Source organism: Puccinia triticina, chromosome 4A, assembly GCF_026914185.1.
Source record: "Puccinia triticina chromosome 4A, complete sequence".
NCBI lineage: Eukaryota > Fungi > Basidiomycota > Pucciniomycetes > Pucciniales > Pucciniaceae > Puccinia > Puccinia triticina.
The window spans coordinates 2,859,894-2,879,549 of record NC_070561.1 but is presented as its reverse complement, the minus strand read 5'-3'; the positions used below and the strand labels follow the sequence as shown (position 1 = coordinate 2,879,549).

At 47.7% G+C, this 19,656-nt stretch overlaps 4 protein-coding genes across 4 annotated transcripts; 3 read left to right on the top strand and 1 right to left on the bottom strand.

Moving 5' to 3' along the window:
* Positions 1-3,046: 3,046 nt before the first annotated feature.
* PtA15_4A354 (uncharacterized protein) lies at positions 3,047-3,422 on the top strand (the record flags this gene model as incomplete). The annotated part of the gene is made up of 3 exons (XM_053168230.1): positions 3,047-3,159; positions 3,234-3,291; positions 3,375-3,422. The coding sequence occupies 3 exons, from the start codon at positions 3,047-3,049 to the stop codon at positions 3,420-3,422; spliced, it is 219 nt and encodes a 72-aa protein (XP_053019460.1).
* Positions 3,423-6,875: 3,453 nt separating this feature from the next.
* On the bottom strand, positions 6,876-8,547 carry PtA15_4A353 (uncharacterized protein; the record flags this gene model as incomplete). Its single annotated transcript, XM_053168229.1, has 8 exons — positions 6,876-7,048; positions 7,131-7,245; positions 7,314-7,447; positions 7,524-7,888; positions 7,974-8,074; positions 8,166-8,188; positions 8,267-8,331; positions 8,402-8,547. The coding sequence occupies 8 exons, from the start codon at positions 8,545-8,547 to the stop codon at positions 6,876-6,878; spliced, it is 1,122 nt and encodes a 373-aa protein (XP_053019459.1).
* A 4,698-nt stretch (positions 8,548-13,245) lies between these two features.
* PtA15_4A352 (uncharacterized protein) lies at positions 13,246-14,518 on the top strand (the record flags this gene model as incomplete). The annotated part of the gene is made up of 6 exons (XM_053168228.1): positions 13,246-13,356; positions 13,421-13,547; positions 13,612-13,793; positions 13,860-14,022; positions 14,094-14,374; positions 14,453-14,518. 6 exons carry the CDS (start codon positions 13,246-13,248, stop codon positions 14,516-14,518), a joined length of 930 nt encoding a protein of 309 aa, XP_053019458.1.
* Positions 14,519-15,284: 766 nt separating this feature from the next.
* PtA15_4A351 (uncharacterized protein) lies at positions 15,285-16,976 on the top strand (the record flags this gene model as incomplete). The annotated part of the gene is made up of 4 exons (XM_053168227.1): positions 15,285-15,366; positions 15,515-16,589; positions 16,667-16,715; positions 16,812-16,976. 4 exons carry the CDS (start codon positions 15,285-15,287, stop codon positions 16,974-16,976), a joined length of 1,371 nt encoding a protein of 456 aa, XP_053019457.1.
* Positions 16,977-19,656: the final 2,680 nt, after the last annotated feature.

The window sequence follows — 19,656 nt, the reverse complement described above, 5'->3', positions numbered from 1 at the left end:
ACGGATGTACTTTGCGCACTGCGAAAAACTCGTCGCGCACTGCAGGGGGCGTCCACTCAATGTCCCGGCCACAGTGCGCGGTAGCTCAAAACGCTTCGCGCACTGCACATGAAAAGCTTGAAAATCCGCTTTTTTTTTCTGCCAGCTGGCGGAGGGGATTTTTCTTGCCCCTCCTCCATTTTCTTGGGGTATTTGGACCCCTCAGCATGACGTAGAAAAAGGATGATAAAGAAATACAAAAACTAGGCAGAGCGCCTCCCTGGGGCGCACCCCCCGTGGATTTTCAACCTGCCAAAAGTCCATGGATCGGGTACACTGCCCCTCGAAAACAGAGTTTGAGGGGCAGAAGTACATACCCCATGACTTTGCCGTGCCGATGGCCGGCACAGGCTGGTCCCGGAGCGGAGTACAACATGCAAACTCCCCCGATGACCGGCCAGCACCCAGGGGGAGTGCAAATCACCGGTCATTGAGTGGATTAAGCACTCCTCTTGATGACTGGAACGGTCCCGGTCATCAAGAGGGCTAAATGGTCATCTCAATGACCGCAACGTTCCGGTGATTAAGAGGGCGAAATGGTCCTCTCGATGACCGGGAACGTTCCGGTCATCAAGAGGGCCAAATGATCCTCTCGATGACCGGAACCGTTCCAGTTATCAAGACTCAGAGCATTAAACCCTCTTCTCGATGAACGGGTCCATTCCGGTCATCGAGAGGAGGAAACACTCCTCCTCTCAACGACTGGAACAGACCCGGTCATCAAGAGGAGTCTTTAATCTTCTCTCAATGACCTGGGGAAGTAAAGAGCCCGGTCATCAAGAGTGATCCTCCTCTCGATGGCCGGGTCTGTTCCGGTCATTTAGAGGAGTAAAGACTCCCCTCGATGACCGGAGGGAACCGTTCATCACTCCTCTCCTTGAACAGTTTGCTCCGGCCATTGAGGGAGTGCTTCTCTTCTCGGTGACCGGAGTAGACCCGTTCATCAAGCAGATTAAGTTTTGATGACCAGGTCTGCTCTGGTCACCAAGAGTTTCTCCTCTCGATGAACGGGACTGTTCCGGTCATCGAGAGGTTTGTTTACTCTTCTCGATGACCGGGACCGTTACGGCCATCAAGAGGTGTGTTTACTCCTCTCGATGACCGGGACCGTTCCGGTCATCAAGAGGTGTGTGTACTCCTCTCGATGACCAGAACGGTCCCGTTCATGGAGAGGTGTGTTTACTTCTCTCAATGACCGGGACTGTTCCAGTCATTGAGAGGACTGCTTAATCCACTCAATGACCGGTGATTTGCACTCCCCCTGGGTGCTGGCCGGTCATCGGGGGAGTTTGCATGTTGTACTCCGCTCCGGGACCAGCCTGTGCCGGCCATCGGCACGGCGAAGTCATGGGGTATGTACTTCTGCCCCTCAAACTCTGTTTTCGAGGGGCAGTGTACCCGATCCATGGACTTTTGGCAGGTTGAAAATCCACGGGGGGTGCGCCCCGGGGAGGCGCTCCGCTTAGTTTTTGTATTTCTTTGTTATCCTTTTTCTACATCATGCTGAGGGGTCCAAATACCCCAAGAAAATGGAGGAGGGGCAAGAAAAATCCCCTCTGCCGGCTGGCAGAAAAAAAAGGGGATTTTCAAGCTTTTTCATTTGCAGTGCGCAAAGCGTTTTGAGCTACCACCCACTGTGGCTGGGACGTTGAGTGGACGCCCCCTGCAGTGCGCGACAAGTTTTTTGCAGTGTGCGAAATACATCCGCTTATTAATGATCAAATTACTTTGCAAAGCAATGTCGCTTAGTCCAAATGAATCTTTATTGATTAAAGATCTTTCGGCTGATCTAGGAGAAAAACAATAACTTGTTAGAATAAAGAGTAACTCATCGTTAACTCTTTTTAAGAAACAGTTATGTTTATCTTCCTTACTCACAAGTATTTGGTGAGGTGATACAATCAATAAGATTTGTGTTATTTGCATTGATGACAGTCAACGACTTTGCTGCACTTTTAGAGGTTTGAAGAACGTAATCAGTTCTTCTTTATTTCCTCTTGACCTGCTTGATCATTAACTCACCTCGAGTTTGATGATCTCTGATTGTCATTGGAGAAGTTGACGTAACTGACGTCACTTCTTGATTTGCAAGCAACTCGCTTGTTCAGCTGTTCCAAATTGGAACCTGCTGTGTCTACGCATGAAACAAAAATGTGTTTCAGCAATTCATCCTTGTGAGCATGTACACATCGTACAACTCACCTAGGCTTTCTCTCTTCTGAGAAATAACAGAATTCAAAGGATTCCAACAAGAACTTCATCCAAAAGAGGTGGCGGGTAGCTGCACCCGCGCAGGTATGCGGGTGGAAAGTGGCCAGCTCCAGTACCCAACACCTCTTGCTGGCTACCTATCAATCAATTAGCTCAAGCCTGCATTGATATATACTACTTGATAATATTGGGATGCAGAATTTTCTGCATTTTATGTCAAAAGCTCTGCAAAAGAAATAAAGCTTGTTTCTATGTATTTTTTGCTGGTATGTTTGAGCCTGAGGGAAAATATTAGCAAATTGGGGAAATATATTTTGTACAGAAAAAGCGAATTTGGAAATTATTAGCCTGTTTTGCTACATTTCAACATAAGTTCAACATGATTTATTGATGAGTTTGCATTTAACAAAATCTGATTTCATTGAAATTTTGGAATATAGTTCCCCTTAAATCATGAGAAGTCTTTAGAAAACATTGCATTCACTCCTGAATCACTTTCAACAAAATTACCAAAAGCTTGTGATTTGTTTCTGACACAAATTCAGAATCATTTTCTAATGTACATCTGACTGACATCCAACCAAAACTGACATAAAATTCAGCTCTGGCACTCTCTGGAGAGTGGGAACATATCTCCCCTGGTGTACCAAAACAAATCTGGCTAAGATTCAAAATCAAAGAAGACTTGTACCATCGAGTCAAACCATCAGCCCAACAGATAAAACTGGCCTACCAATCCAGAAGATGGTCAACCCAGCACCAAACCACCACACGCCCATCATACCTGTTCCTCAAGATGTTCTCCGACGCCCTGCTCTGTCTCAAACAAAACCAACTCGCTGGTGTTGTCTCTTCCTCCCTCATTGCCACCTGTGGCCTCATCCCCCTCACCATCTTGAGTGTTATACCGTCAGTGTCCTAGATTCAAAAGAACTGAAACATGTTGCCCACAGACTCATTTAAATTTCACTTTAACTTTGTAGTGATATCATGCAGCATTACTATGACTGCATCGTACTGGCTCAGCACAAATTATCTCCAGTGAGTTTGGTAGTTCTTTTATTAACTTTTGACTTGAATGTAATCCAGGTATTGATCTATTGTTCTCATGTTATCCCACTCAGAAAATCTGCCATTTGTCAGGCCCTCATCAAGATTTCAAATTGTGTTGAAGCTCAACAGCAGAAAGATAAAGTTGTTGTCAAATGTCAGTCTATTCCCAATCAAATCAATCCAGCAGACAAAAGAAAGCAGGCTATCTCAAGACTGAAAATATATTCATCACTGTCACATCCTCTGATAAGCTAAGGATCATCAAGTTGGAAATCTGACTCTCTATGATTTGTTCATATATTTTTCATTCTCTTTGTATCTTCCAACTTGCCAACATAGTCATCTACAATGTGGTAGATGGAAAAGTGAAAAATCAAAAGTTTTTCCTCATACATATATTTACTCACCCTAGGCCTCAAGATACCACCAAAGGGACCTCATAAATGGATTCTACGGCTTATTTTACCCCTATTCACCACTGGAAGCGTCACTGGAACCCCGCTGGATTGGAAGTTACACCCTCTTGGACCCTCATGGACACGGCCAGCCCCCAGTCATCAACCTGTCACACCCCTCAAGTCACCTTTCCCAGGTATACACATACTCAGCCCCAGCCAAACAGATACTCTTTTCTATCCCTCTTATCTCCACTGCATATGCAGGGGACCAACCCCATTTCTTCTGTATTTGACATGGCCCCGCTTCATTTATGCACCCCTTGCAGCTGCATGCAGTCTTCTGACCCCATTTCTGCACTCCTTGCATCAGTCTGACGCCACTCATGCACCCCTTGCATGAGGTACTCCTGTATTTGACATTTCCCTGCTTTGTTTATGCACTCCTTGCATAGTATGACATCATCTTTCATTTCTCACCCCACTTTTTGCCTGTATTTAGTATCTTCTGACACCATTTGTACGCAGCCCACCAGCTCAAATCCCTCATCCAAGGTCCCCCTTGTAGTTAAAATCCCTCACATTTGTCTTTATAAGGAGCTCTCTCCCCCAGCTGTTTTTCCCTCAGTTCAGTACCCACCAGTTATACAGATATCACCCATTAGCCATTATCATCACCCTTACACTCTTATAACATACCATATCATCCCTCTTATCTGCAAGAACCACTGAGCTCACTCTCATATTCTCATACTCTCATATCTCCTGGTTGCATATCACACACCTGTCACAAGTTACCCGGTTCCTGGTTCAACTCCCGACTGAGACATATACCCTTCTCAGTCCAGACACTCTTCTCAACTTCTTATATCACCCCCTCGAGGACCTGTGTTCAACCCCCACCGGAAACATCAAGTCAACCTTCACCCTTTCCATCATCATAAACCCTCTCAAATCTCACATACCTGTCATTGAACAGCTTCATCTGGAACTAGACCAGACCTATCACTTGATTAAAACTTGCCAAGCTTAGCTTGGTGGGTCTTGTTATCTGATAGTATAGAAGGGCAGAGTTTGCACCTCCATCATCCCCTTCTCCATTCAGAAAAAGGGTTTCACAACCAATTTTGAGTCTTACAACGATTGTGGGAGTTAGAAACAAGTGTTCAAAAACCTTTTATCCATCAAAGCCAATATTTTTGAATGGAATGAAGTCAGCCTGCAAAAGTTGGAGGATATCCCAGACTTGGAACTGGAGGTTATTGTTTGTCATTTTCTTCAATCATCTGGTTTTTACTCTTTCCCCATCACATGCTCAAGCACGGCCTATTTTGTCATTTTCCAGAATTTCCACAGAGTTTTTGCTCAATACATTTCATTCCAAATTTCTAATTGTTGACCGGAGTGTGGCATTGCTCAATAGGTAGTGACCCAATTTTCTCATATACCTCAATGTTCACACCCTTTGACTTGATATCACCAGGGGGGGATGTGTTGCACTCTCTAGAGAGTGCCAAGACGTAACTTTATACTGAATTAGGTCTGATGTGAGTTCAATGTTAACTTTGAATCTTTGTTCACTTTATTTCAAACACTGGCATAACTTTAGTTCAAGTTCTTTTGGAATAATATTTCACACAATTCCAACACATGAATATATCTCTGCTGAAGTTTTGTGCTGAGTTCATCATTATCACAATTGTGGAATTGAGCTTCAATGCACACAATTTTATCCAATAATTCCCCTATCCTTATGCTCAAATATATCCTCAGCCAAGTGACAGGGAATATTTTGCATTGTGGAATTTTTCATTCAAAACAAACATAACATCAAATTATGAAAAGTTCTTCTAAAATATAGCAACTTCAGAGGATCAGCCAGCTGCAAGATGAATCCTTTGAGCATATTTATGTAATGCCAATTCCCATATTGAATTGGGCAGAAAGTAGTTTGAGATCAATTTGCATTCTTCAAGTATCAAAAAGTATCAGACCTATGAAGACCTGCGTAATGTGGGCTTGTACTCCAAGCAATATGAAATGTGAAAATACCATAGTTGGTTTTCCTTACCATTTTTACCAAGGTATGAGCCTTAAAATAATTTTCAAGTTGAAAGTGTGAATAGCTGTTCATTTGTGAATCTACATCTTGCCTAGTACATGAATACACTTGGTACAATTTCTGAAACTTTACCTACAACTGACTGGAAAATGCACGGCCTAGAGGCCAAAATAAAGCTTCTAAAGGGAAAGGGGGGTATACTTGTGGATATTGACAGGCGCACCAATATTCCCTTGCTCCTGGAACCAGCTGGAGAAATACTTCAACAGCTGGTCTGAGAACTCCACAGTGAGCAGTCAATTCTTAAATTTTCACGCACATCCCAGTGTGGGTAACACCTTTTGTCTTGTAGATTGACCACATTCACATCTTCTCTGCAAATGTTTTCCACAAATTTTCTCCTATTTGAAGCATTATTTTATCACATGTACCTTTATTTCCATGTGCATGGTTCAAAAAAGTAGTACTGATTGCTCTTATCACATACAGGTGATTACGTAGCACTGGCTTTTAATTATGAATTCCGGACTGTGGACCTGCTGTATTGAGACCACTCAAAAACATTGGCCTTAGTAAATTATAAATGCATCACTAGATAAAGCCACCCTGCATGGTCATTGGTAATTGTGTTTTGTTTGAATTCACATTCTCTCAGGCCTTTTAAGTGAGGAGTTAAAACCACTGCCCTCTGGCAAAGAACCTTTCAAAATATCATCCAACATGCAATAAGATAGAGGATTGTTTCCTGCGCCCACACAGTGTAACCCTTGAAAACACTAAGACTTCATCAAAGCCCACAACTGTAATTTATGCTTCCTCAATAACAACCACATGTGATCAGCCCTGCGAGTGTACATCTTAGTTGCAGCTTTGTTACAAAGGGAAAAGAGCTCAATTGAACTTAGCCAGATCTGCGGACTTGTGATGAATCAAATGAAGGGCAGGTTGCACCATCGTGAGGAGGAAATTGTATCATTGTACCATGTATGGATAATGACTTGAGGTGACTAGAGTTACAAATGATTAGAGAGGACCACATGTGCTAGCCCCTCTAGGGACAGTCTACAGAAGATATGATGCATTGGCGATCAACAAGAAACAACCTTATTCATTTTTTACTTTTGAAGTTTTTCTTTCAGCATGGCCTTCAAGGTTTCGGCATCTTCAGCAAACTTTCGAATTCCCTCGTGGAGCTTGTCCCATGCCATTTCCTCACTGAATAAGGCCCATCTGAACGCGGCCTCGTCATTTACGTAAGATACCTTTGGCAACTTTTCACCAGTGGTAGCTAAAAAATTCAGGCGGATGAATGGAAAAGGTGAGCCAAGAGGCTTCGGGGTAATAGGGCAGAAAGAAGCGTTGAGTCACACCTTGAGCGGCGCTGAGCTTTTGCTCAATCTTCTTGTCCGACTTGTGGAGTTGATCCAATAGCGCAGGTGAAATGGTCAAAAAGTCGCATCCGACGAGTTGCTCAATTTCGCCAATCTAGGTTGTGCGTCGTACAATCGAATAAGCAAAGCATCACAAAACGATTTGATCGGTGTGATACTGACGTTGCGGAAGGAGGCACCCATTACAATGGTTTTGTAACCTTCTTGTTTGTAGTATCGGTATATCTTTTGCACCGATTGAACGCCCGGATCGGCAGCACCATCGTAAGAAGCGTCCGGCTTCTTGGCCTTGTACCCTATATGGCAAATCATGCGTGCCGGCCGTGTAAATTACCAGTCATTCATTAGCTGTAAGATTTAAGAGTGACCTACAGTCCAAGATTCGGCCCACAAAAGGGGAAATGAGGGTGACTCCAGCTTCAGCACAGGCAACTGCCTGACCGAAACCAAAAAGAAGGGTCAAGTTGCAGTGGATGTTGTGATCCTTTTCGAGCTCTCTAGCAGCCTGGATGCCCTCCCAGGATGAGGCAATCTTGATCAAGACACGATCCTTGTCGATTCCTACCGTCTTGTAGAGTTCAATTAGGTGGAGTGCCTTGCGCTTGGTGGCTTCCTTGTCGAATGAGAATCGCGCATCGACTTCGGTCGACACTCGGCCAGGAATCAAAGCGAGAATCTCTTTTCCAAATTCGACTAAAAGTCTGTCAACTGTCGCATCGACTTGGTTATCTAATGAACTATAGAAAAATGCATGGATTCAGCCGTGTAGAATCCAAGATAAACACCACCAACGTTGATAAAGAGCTGAGGCTAATCACTGACCCTCCCTGAGCCTTTCCATATTGAACGGCGACATCAACCAACTTGGCGTAGGCCGGTTTCTTGACGGCTGCAAGGATTAATGAGGGATTCGTAGTAGCATCCTGGGTTTCGAGTTGATCAAAACGATGGTCAGAGTACACTCATCAATCCAATGCTGGCAAGAATGAAGATATTCAAGTACATCATACACACCTGGGGCTTGTACTGGGCAATACCTGCAGCAGACAAAAATCAAAAAAGAGGTAATCGGATCAGGAACGGAGGGTGGTGCTATGCAGAAATGTAAAACTGACTTTCAAAGTCCCCGGTGTCACAGACAACGGTGGTGTGTTGTTTGAGGTGATCAAGAGAGGTGGTCCTATCATCCGATAACGTCGGAAAATGAAAGTCAGCTGGTAATCAAGGTGGCGAGGGGTACGAAACAAAACCCCCAAAGACCGAAGGGATGAGTTGCAAAAGCAAGTCTAGGGGAAAGGCGGGACCAACATCTTTGCGGGTATGATGGACTCCGCGATTTCCAACGATGTGTGCGAGGATGGGGAACAGTTGTACAGCAGAACCTGTTATAACCCATACCCCTCTGTAACCCGGGGTTCGGGTCGGGGCATGATGAGGCTCAGCCCGCACCCTGAACCCCGTATTTCCCGAGGCCGCAGCCTGAACCCCGAATTTCCCGAGGTATGCCCCGAGCCCCGAGGCATACCAACCATTTTTATTGGATGTCCGATGGGCCCCGGGCCTGGCTGGCCTTCAGAAGGATTTGCTACTTGGCTTTTGGCAATTACATGCCACCTTCATCGTGGAGCATTACAATATCTCGGTTGATCAAATCCAAGCCATTTTCCGCAGAATCACCGCTGATTTCGAGAAGAGCCTTCCGTCCTCAACTCCTGCGGGTCCGGAACCTATCCCGTCGACCACAACAAAGAAGAAAAGTTTTTTTGGTGCCACTATACAACAGCACGGCACCGTGAAATGGAATTCAACCCGATATATCTCGCTATTTGAAAGAAGATCCTGAACCTGAAGGAATCAAGACACTGTTGGGCGGAGGCGCAGTTGGCACAGAGCTCAAGGCTTGGAAAGCTCTAGAACCAACGTGCAGGCTGTATTACGTCTAGCCGGGCAGAGATGGAGGTCGGGGGTCGGATCTCTTGTTAGTCTATGTACAAGAATCCTCCCAGGAGGAGGGGGACAAGGGGTGGAACCAAGAGAGGAGAGGGAAAAGAAACGGCTTACCTAGCCGGGCAGGGATGGAGGTTGGGGGTCGGATCTCTGCCGGACTAGGTGGGGCAAGGGGGATGGATTGGACTATAGTCCCCCTCACGTGACATGGCAAGCGGTACTAGGTACACCAGGGGTGAAGCGCGTCAAAATTATTTCAATCGCCCACCGAAATGCTTTCGGTTGGCCCGCCTGCAAGGGCGGACCGTCCATTGACGGTTGGCGATTCTCCAGAAAGCAATCCAGCGGTTTACTGGATGGGATTCCGAATTTATTTTGGATTGCCAACCCCATTCCGAATTGCTTTCGATGAGTATTCGGAATGGTGACGGGTTGGCGCGGGCTGCTGAAGGCTCAAAAATGCGAGTGGGCAACTGGTCAAGCAAAAGGGGGGATCGAACCAGCACCATTTGGCTGATCCATCTCACAGGAGCTGCTTGACCAATATGCTAGACACACTATGCAGTCAGGTGTGTGATTAGTGGATATAAGGCTGTATTTGTGGGGCTTGCCCGGTCGTATACAGAACTATTCCGGGGAAAATCCAGGAAAGAAACCAGAATGAGATTCCGGTCTGTTTCCTGGAACGAAGTCAAATGAATTCCGACTTCATTCCGGCGCGGACCCATCTTTTCAGGTTTGGGTTTAACCCAAATTGCGATTGGAATGATTCCGGTCCTTCGACCACACCGGAAGCATTCCGATCGCTTTTTGGTTTTTCTTGCCCTCCAGTATTTTTACTGGATTCAAACTTTAAAACTTCGCCTGTGGTGTAGTGTAGCCGCCGGGGGTACCAATCAACAATCCCTACTTTATGTGTTATTCCATCTATCTGTTATTGTTGTCATGTATTGACCCACTGGTTGACTGAGTGCATCAACTTGGGAAACTAGACTAATTGATCCTCTGACAGGTTTTTTTAATTTTCCCAGAAATCTGAGAACAGCAGGCACAGTGAGTGGTGGTGTTTGAGTGTTGTGGAGGGATGATGAAAGAGTGCTTCCACACCTGCTGCCTCAGGTAGCCTACATACAACAAGTGACAGGAGTGTGATATGTAGATGGCATGGGTGTAGCAGGTAAAACTGAGAAAAAACCTGAGTATCATACTCAACAGAAAGGACATCAAAATCGCATCAGTCATCCATTTTAGCCGAGTTTGAGCGGGAGTCAATGGCCCATGGTACATACTTGGATTTCTTGGGGGTATTTCCTTCAGATTTTCTCTTGTGTTTTGTAGGAGCCTGTGTTGGCATTTTGGTGTCAGAAATTTCATTGAGAAATGGATGACTGATGCGATTTTGATGTCCTTTCTGTTGAGTATGATACTCAGGTTTTTTCTCAGTTTTACCTGCTACACCCATGCCATCTACATATCACACTCCTGTCACTTGTTGTATGTAGGCTACCTGAGGCAGCAGGCGTGGAAGCACTCTTTCATGATCCCTCCACAACACTCAAACCTGCTGTTCTCAGATTTCCTCCCGCTCAAACTTGGCTAGACGTAGTGTGTTTGGTGGTAGCTGGTGGTGGTACACCACGGGTGAAGATTTAAAGTTTCAATCCAGAAAATCTACTGGATGGTGCGGAAAGCTTCCGGTATGCTCAAAGGACCGGAATCATTCCAATCAAAATTTGGGGCTAAACCCAAAGTCAAAAAGATGGGTCTGAATTGGAACAAAGCCAAAATTCATTTGAATCCATTCCTGAAAACAGACCAGAATTGGCTGCTACCTTCACCTAGGATCCTGTGAACTTTTATATCAAGGGTGCTTTTTACAGAATGGATAAAGTCATTTATAATGAAAGATTTGTGGGCTACATCTGGTGGCGGTTGTTTGTCCTTTATCAACACCGCAACAGCTGCGCTTTGCTGACCAAAGTGCCAAAATAGCAAAGCACAGCAGCCATCTGCTTTTCCTGGCGAGAAAAAGCAATAGATCAGCAGCCAGGCGCTGTTTTCAGTGTCAGCCCAGCAAAAAAAACCGCTGCACAGATTTTGATCCTCAGGTAGCAAATTGTTTTTTTCCCGCTTTTGCTGCAAAATAGCGCAGTGGCTGGAGGCGCTTTTCTTTGCTTTTAGCCGCTTTTTGCTGCAAAAAGTGTTTCTAGCGCAAAGCACTGCGGCGCTTGGGCCCACTAAGCCTCTTTTTGCTAAGAATAGCAATGATAGTGCAAGAAACACAGTGGTTTTGTGTGCTGCAGAGTCCAAATTTTAACTTGGAGCAAGCACAAGATGCGCAGCAGTGGAAGAATTGACCACTTTTCAGCACTCATTGCTCTTGTCAACAAGAACCATTGCTTTTCAACGCTCAGCACCCTGGTCAGCAAGGTTTACCGCTTGTCAGCACACAGTGATTTTCCGCTGCAGGCCGCTGAAAAAAGCTTGCTGATTTTTTTTTGTCCCCTGAGATAAATTGGCAAAAAGTGCAGTGGCTCACGTGCTGCTAAAAGCTTAACAAAGCAGGGCAAAAAATGCTGTGCTTCCTGCTGTGCACAGCGCAGCTGTTGCAGTGTTGATTGCAATTGAAAGAATTTTGGAAACAGGTTGGCAATCTGAATTGCATTTGGATTGCCTTCCAGTAGCATTCCTGGATGCTTTCTGGTGAATCACCAACCGTCAAGGGACAGTCTGCCCTTGCAGGCAGGCAAACCAAGACACTGTTGGTTGCTAATTGAAATCATTTTGATGTGTTTCACCCGTGGTGTAACTAAGCCTTGCAAATGGAGGGTCCGGGGGACCCCAACTGGTGAGGTCTCCGTACAAGAGGCTTATGAATAATGTCTGCAGGCTGGCAGACAAAGGAAGGATTTTCAATCCTAAAAAAACTAAGACAAATTTTAAAATTCACCAACATATGTACAAGAAAAACTGAATAGACATTTGTTTTGGCAGTACTGATGAGTACTCTCACCCAAGTTTTTGAGGCGTAAACTTCAAAACTGATTAAAGGAATCCTGGAGGATATTTCATTGCTCTGAAGATCCAATTTGGGATTTTCTGATAATAAGTACAATTGAATATCCTATCTGCAACAATTGAGTAGCTACAGGTGTAGGATCCGCAGATATCTGCAGGCTTGTGAATCCAATATCCACATTAAGGCATGATGGTTGTAATTCCTTGGTTTACATTTCTTTTTTTTTCTTTAAAAAAAAAGAAACATAGTACAGTTAGGGTGTTCAGATATGGTGTTCAAAATTGCATATGTCACGGTTTACATAAAATCATAAAGCCAATTTTGGCTGGGAGATGTCAGCATGCATAAAACTTAAAGTCACATCTCCCAGCCAAAATTGCAGTTTATGATTTTATGTAAAAAAATCTTATGCAATTTTGAACACCATAAAAGTTGACTTGCATAAAATCATAAAATTCTGAGCTGAAAAAAATATGTACATACCACCCAAACACTCAAATTACAGCAGCATTGCTAGAATGGTACATATGAAATCATCACTTGAAAGTTTTATGATTTTATGATTTTCTGTTGAAAATTTTATGATTTCAACTTTGAACACCTTAAGTGAAAATGATAAGGATTGGGGAGATGAGACCAGCACCATTTGAAAGCTGACATTTAAGGGGTTCAAAGTTGAAATCTTAGGCCCTGTTTGGAGCCAATATAATCCGGGCGATATATGAGTTTTTTTGCCTGACATCCTATGTGACATCTGATCAGGTCCGCCAAAACTTGATCAGATGTCACAAAATTCCAGATTATATCACACAATTATATCGGCTCCAAACGGAGCCTTAAAATTTTCAATACATAAAATCATAAAATCATAAAACTTTCAAGTGATGATTTCATATGTACCATTCTAGCAATGCTGCTGTAATTTGAGTGTTTGGGTGGTACATATTTTTTTCAGCTCAGAATTTTATGACTTTATGGTGTTATGATTTTATGCAAGTCAACTTTGAACACCCTAATTGAGAAGTGTGAGCTGTGGGGCAGGTCCACAGGAGCTGAGTTGGGTGATGAAGTGTTTTTCCTCCAGCCCTGGCCGGGGACTGGGGTCAAGTTAGAAAACCACGAACGACGATGAAACAGCCATCCCACGGGCCGACGGTCAAGAGCACCTTCCTCGAGGGCGGCCGGGTGCTCATGGTCGCACTCAACCGGCCGAAAGAGCTCAACACGATGACCGACCAGGCACGTCCACATCCACTCACTCAGACACATCACACCATCCAACCGATCGCTTTTTGTGTTGCAGATGCAGGCCGACCTGGAGCGCGTGCTGGACTGGGCCGAGGAGGAGCCCTCGGTCTGGGCGATCGTCGTCACCGGCACGCTTGCGCCTGCATCCACGAAGGCCTTCTGCGCCGGCCAGGACCTCAAAGGTGTGTCTCCTCTCTCCAATCTGGGCCTCTCTCTCATGTATCTGGACATGGGGCTCCCGCACAGAGTGGCTCGCCAAGAAGGAGCACGACCAGCGCAGACGTCTGCTCGACACGCCCAACGGCTTCGGATCCATCTCCCGCCGCCTCTCCCGCAAGCCGCTCATCGCTGCCGTCGACGGCCTCTGTCTCGGCGGTGGGCTGGAGCTCGTCCTCAACTGTGACCTCGTCATCGCCACCCAACACAGCGTCAGTCAGCCATCCTCCCCCACGCAAAAAAATCTGTCTGACTAGCTGGGTTTTTTTCTTTTTCAGACGTTCGGGTTTCCGGAAGTCTCCAAGGGCGTCTTCGTCGCCCAGGGCGGCATCCCCAGACTGCTGCTTCTCTGCGGCAGGACGCTGGCCTCGGAGCTGCTCTTCCTGGGCCGGCCGGTGGATGCGCAGACGGCGCGGGACAAGTTCCGGATCGTGAACGAGGGTGAGCGCGCGAAGCTGTCGCCTCCTCACCCTGCCTGCACACAACTTAAAAGTTCTCTCATATTATGGAAGTGGTGCCCACGACGGAGGCACTGCTCCCGGCGGTGCTCAGGATGGCCCAGCAGATCATCGCTAACTCGCCCGCGGCCGTCCAGCTCACCAAGCTGGCCATGGTCGACACCCTCCGCCGGGGCCATCGCGGCTTCCTGGACGACGCCGCGCTCGGCACGCTGCGGGAGGAGGAGCTCGGCGACGGCATCGAGCTCGCCACCGCTGCAGCCGTCCTCCGGGACGAGTTCGACGAGTGGGCACGCGGCCCCGACATGCGCGAGGGGCTCCGGGCATTTGCTGAAGTCAGTCTCTCTCTCACCCAGATATGTAGACCTTGGTGGGATGGGCTTGCTGAGCACGACCTGCGCTGGGATCGGCAGAAACGGAAACCCAGGTGGAGCGATCCGGTGAAGATCACAGAAAAGAAGAAGGCGAGCAAGCTCTAGGACTTGCAGAGGTAGAACTTGGTGTGTTATTGGGCACAGTGGCCGTGTTGTTTCAGTTTGTATGTAGAACAAATCCAATGGACATAGCTTTATGTATTTCATCTCATTGCCCAGCGGCAGCGGCCACATCCGGGCGGTTCCCCCTTCCTGTTCATTTATCCAGGAAGAAGATGGTTGAAGAATGGGCCACCTGGACCAGCGTTCTGAACAAGACGCTACTCAGTGGATTGGATCACATGCCAAGTCTTACACCCCCCGATTTCAAGGTGCATGGATTTGCTCATGAAGTAGTTCAGCCATGGATGCTGGCTTGCAAACAAATCACAGCGTGGTGATGCTTTGGGGCATGTCCCTCTGTACTGCACCCTCTCCTGCGGAGTATGTATGTACATACATGGATTGCTGCTGTTTCGGATCCAGACACAGCAGTTTTTGTACTTGTGTGTATTGATGAGCTGAGGCTGGTGTGGGCGGTGGAGGCGTAAAGAGGATATAAGATCAGCTCGGGGGCTGTCGTCGGCCTCGGGCCCAGGCTCAGCGAGAGCTTAAATTAAAAACCCACTCACCCAACAACCACACATTTCCCGAGAGGTGAGTGCATCCTATACATATTTACCTCTACCTTACAGAATTGAAGCCTGACACCAGCCCGCTGTTGTTTAGCAGTTGCCCAGCATCATCGTCTTTGACTCGTAGGACGCTCCGGGTGGATGATACAAGATACACGGCAGAGTGCGCAGAGAGAGAGAGACGAGCTGCATAAATCATGCTGAAGAGGACGACTGCTGCAGCGCCGGCCTCGGCTAATCGACTGGGTTGTCTGGTCATCTTCATCCTCATCACCTTTGGTTCGTCAACATCTCCCTCTCGAACTCTCTCCATCCCGGCTTAACCCCGGCCCAGCCACAGCTGTCAGTGTGCACACCCACACGTGTGCCGACTGCAGTCGAGCCGGCTTTAAGGCGACGTTCTGACTATGTAACTTGCATGGTATAGCCTATGTGATCCAGACCGAGCTCACCCAGGCCGTCCAACGCACCTACCAGAAGCCGTACTTGTTGCTCTTCCTCACCCACTCCGGATACATCGCCATCCTGCCCCTCCACCTGCTCCTCCTCAAGCTCCTCCAGCCGAGCATCAGACTCTCGACGCGACTGCGCCAACTCAGGCGACTCGTCGTGCTCCAATACAACCACCAGCGCCGCCAGCATGAGTCTGCGCGCTCGCCAGCCTCCGATCTCCAGCCGCTGCTCCTGCCCAACATCCCACCAAGAGCGGCAAGCCTGCCCAGCCAGGCCTTCCCGCTGGCCTGGTTCGTGAAGCGCTCCGTCCAGCTGACCCTCTTCCTCGCCCTGCCCGCGATGTGCTGGTACGGCGCGGTGCCGTTCGCAGACATGACCTCGATCACCTCCATCTTCAACACCAACGCCGCCTTCACCTACCTCTTCGCCGTCTGCTTCCTCGACTCCGAGCGCGTCGAGGCCCGCAAGTCCCTCGGCGTCCTCAGCTCGCTCCTCGGCGCCTTCCTCATCAGCTATGCCGAACGCGCCGCCCCACCGTCCGACTCCGCTCCGCTCCCCGACGACCAACACAACAAGGGCCGGCTCCGCCTGCTCGGCATCTCCCTCGCCCTCCTCGGAAGCATCGGATACGCCCTCTACGAGGTCTGGTACAAGCGCGCCATCGCGTGGTCCGAAGCCTACTCGAGTCCTCCCCCCGCCAAGTCCGGACTGTCCGACCTGGAGCCCGAGCACCACGCGAGCAGCGGCTCTGACACCGACATCGCCGACCCGGAGTTCCGGCCATCCTCCTCGCGCGGATCAGAGGGCGGGCCCAAGGGCAGAGTGGATCCGGACTCGTTGCCCATCCGCGAGGCCCGGTCCAGCCTCTACAGCCAGGACAGTCTGCTCCATGCAAACCTCATGACGACCATGGTCGGCCTCGCCACTCTCTGTCTGCTCTGGATCCCTATCCCCCTGCTGCACTGGACGGGCATCGAGCCCTTCGAAGTCGTCCAGGACCCTGCGATCGCGTGGATGATCTTGGGCATCATCCTCATGGGCGTGCTCTTGTAAGAACCCTCCCTGCTCTCTGCGAGGCCCCTTTCCGGGAGGATATCTGTTGACAAACCTTGTCTCTGGCACTTAGTAATGCCGGCTTCATGATCCTGATAGGCCTTTGGGGCCCCGTCGTAGCAGTTGAGTCTCCGCTTCCCGCCCATCCCCATGACGCCCAAGAAAACCCGCGCCGAGACGGATGCCCCAAAGCTGACGCTTGGCCATCCCTCTTGCAGTCCGTAGGAAACCTGTGCACACTCGTCCTCATCGCCATCGTCGACCACACCATCATCGGCGCGATCAACTCACACGACTCCGAGCGCAACTTGCCCCCCTTCGGCTTCCTCAGCGCCCTCGGCTGCCTCTCCATCCTCCTCGGGTTCTCGATCCTCAACTTTTAGAACTACTCCCCCCTCCCTCTGTTCTTCATCTTTCCCGTCTTCCTGGGGAGCATCTTGTGTGTGTACTTTTACCTTGTATAGAGGCTGCATTCTCTTGCTCCGCCACCACCCCCACCACCATCATCATCATCATCAGCAGTAGCAATCAAAGTTGTACCATCAGTAAAGACCGTTTTTTTGTTGGAATAAGTGCACATCATGCATCTTCGATACCACCACGTCTTCCTTTCCAAGCTTGCGTTATCATACGAAGCTCGATGATCCCGCCCCTCGTACGATCCAGAGCCGCTCACTCGTGAAGGCTCCGAGTATTTGCAGGACCGCGGACTGACGCCACTTCGGCGCCGCCCGCTCCACCTGGTCCGACTGACGGATCCGACGCTGTGCGGGCGCAGACGATATCTGCCTTAAGGGACTGAAGAATTGCAAAGGACGATAGCAGGGACCCTCCAAAGAAGGGACTTGTGCACAAAGTCAACCCTGCAGCCTGAGAGAATTTCAAAATGGCAATTTTCGACTTGTTGTAGCAGCACCATTTCTCATTGGGTGATTAGGTAACAGGGAGACAAGGATGCACAGGATCATGGATAATCTTGCTACATATTATTTAATTTTTGGGGGGCATTGAGTGGCACTTAACTTCCTTTGTTATGACACCATTGGGTGTGCTTCATCCTGTATTACACATCTTACACTCAACTCAATCCCAGCTGACGATATTACAAAGGATATTGAAGATCAAGGAGGGGTGGAGATGAGGATAGTAAATACAGCTGCAAAACCCGTTTGGCCGGCTGGTTTTGCTTGACATGGGTGCCGGGCCGGGCGAGGGGCAAGGGAGGCAGGAGTGGCAAAGGGCCGGGTCAAGGTAAAATTGCTCCAGGAATCCAATGGTGGGGCCCTCGAGGCCCCAAAGTGGGAAACAAAGAAACTAGTTTTTTTTTCTTCTGATGGCATTCCTGACGTACGGGAGCCATGCAGGCGTTGAGGCTGAAATCAGCGGTCCAAAAGCTAGCTGCAAGCTTTTCTGCGTTAGCTGTAGATGAGGACAGCTTGGGTATTCCCAGAAATGAAAACTATGTAGAATGAAAAGTGTCCCGAGACAAGTGTGTGAGGTAAAACTGCCCACCAAAAGTTGAAATGCTCTCAGGCCACAGGGTCAAAATAGCATTTAAGTTTGTCCTTCAGGGGTCACTTTGCTCCCCCAAGGAGGGAATTAGCTAAGTTAGGCTGATTTGGCTGTGAGTTAAGTAATTTCTGAAACCAGCAAGCAGAGTGGTGTAAGCAAACCATCAGCGCTTGACTTCAAATGTGAACCGTCCTGATGCTTGCGTGAGAGAAATTTGGGTTTTGGTGGTGCCTTTCTTTGAACCACCAGAAGTCAACCTTGACAACACCAAACCCTCTCATGTTTGGATGGACAGAAGGCCCAGATCTCCTTCTACTTCTGAGGTTAGGGGATCAACAAGCATGGTTGGAGTTACAGGTCGGAACAGGAATACAGTGGATCAAAAGTGTGGAAAGAATGACATGGCAGGCCAAGAGTTGGAGATGTGAGACTGGCACAGCAAGAATCTGACTTTCATTATTTTTTCAATGATCAATGCCCACATCTGGTGAGAAAGTTTTATCTTGTAGGGCTTGCACCATACTCTGAAGGAAGGCTATGCAAACAAAGAACCAAAAAAATTACTCAGTGCCACTGTCAAGTTAACCAATTATTGGAAATCCAGTGGTTTAGGGATTTTTGTGGAATTTCTGTGGGTGGCAGGATCTGTATGAACCACCTCAAATTCTATAGTTCAGAAGAGAAAATTCATGCCTAAAAGCTAGGCTATTTTATTCAAACCCATGATAAGAGGGCAAGGAACTGTAGAGCTTCCAACATTCCTCCCACAAAAACTCATGATCTTGGCCCCCAAAAACGGGTTGATAGTGCGCAAGTCCAAATTTAGCAAAGTCCTTCAAGACTTTGGGCCCCTGGGTGGCAGGCTGAACTTATAAAACAAGCCTTTGTCAGGAGAGACTTACACCATTGTGGTAGACAGACATATTTACTCACAATATTCCTCAAGATACCATCAAACAGACCTCAGAAATGGATTCTACGGCCAATTTTACCCCTAGTCACCACTGGAAGCATCACCTGAACCCCACTGGATTGGAACCTACACTTCTTTGGACACTGGACACCCATCACACGTTCAACATACCCAGTCACCAGCCTGTCACAAGCCTCAAGTCAAGGATCACAGCATTATGCTTATACACATCACAGGATACAAACATACATCTCCCCATCAGACTACAGTCATTACATATTATCAAGTACTCTTCTATTTCCATATTATGATGTCATCACACACTGACTCTGCAGCCTCAGACTTCATTTATGCACCCCCTGCATCCACCTGTCAACTCATGCAGTCTACTGTCACTTTACGCAGCCTTCATGCGGCCCTACTGCATTCTTCTGACATCATTTATGTACCCTTGACATATTATGACATCATTTGTAACTACTCCCACCAGCTAAAATCCCTCACATTGTTGTCTAGATTAGTTGAAACCCTAACCCACAAGCCCTCTGGGGCTCCACTTTTGTCTATATAAGGAGCTTTCTCCTCCCCAGTTGTCAGCTCCTCAGCTCAGTACTCCCCAGTTATTTACATACCACCTT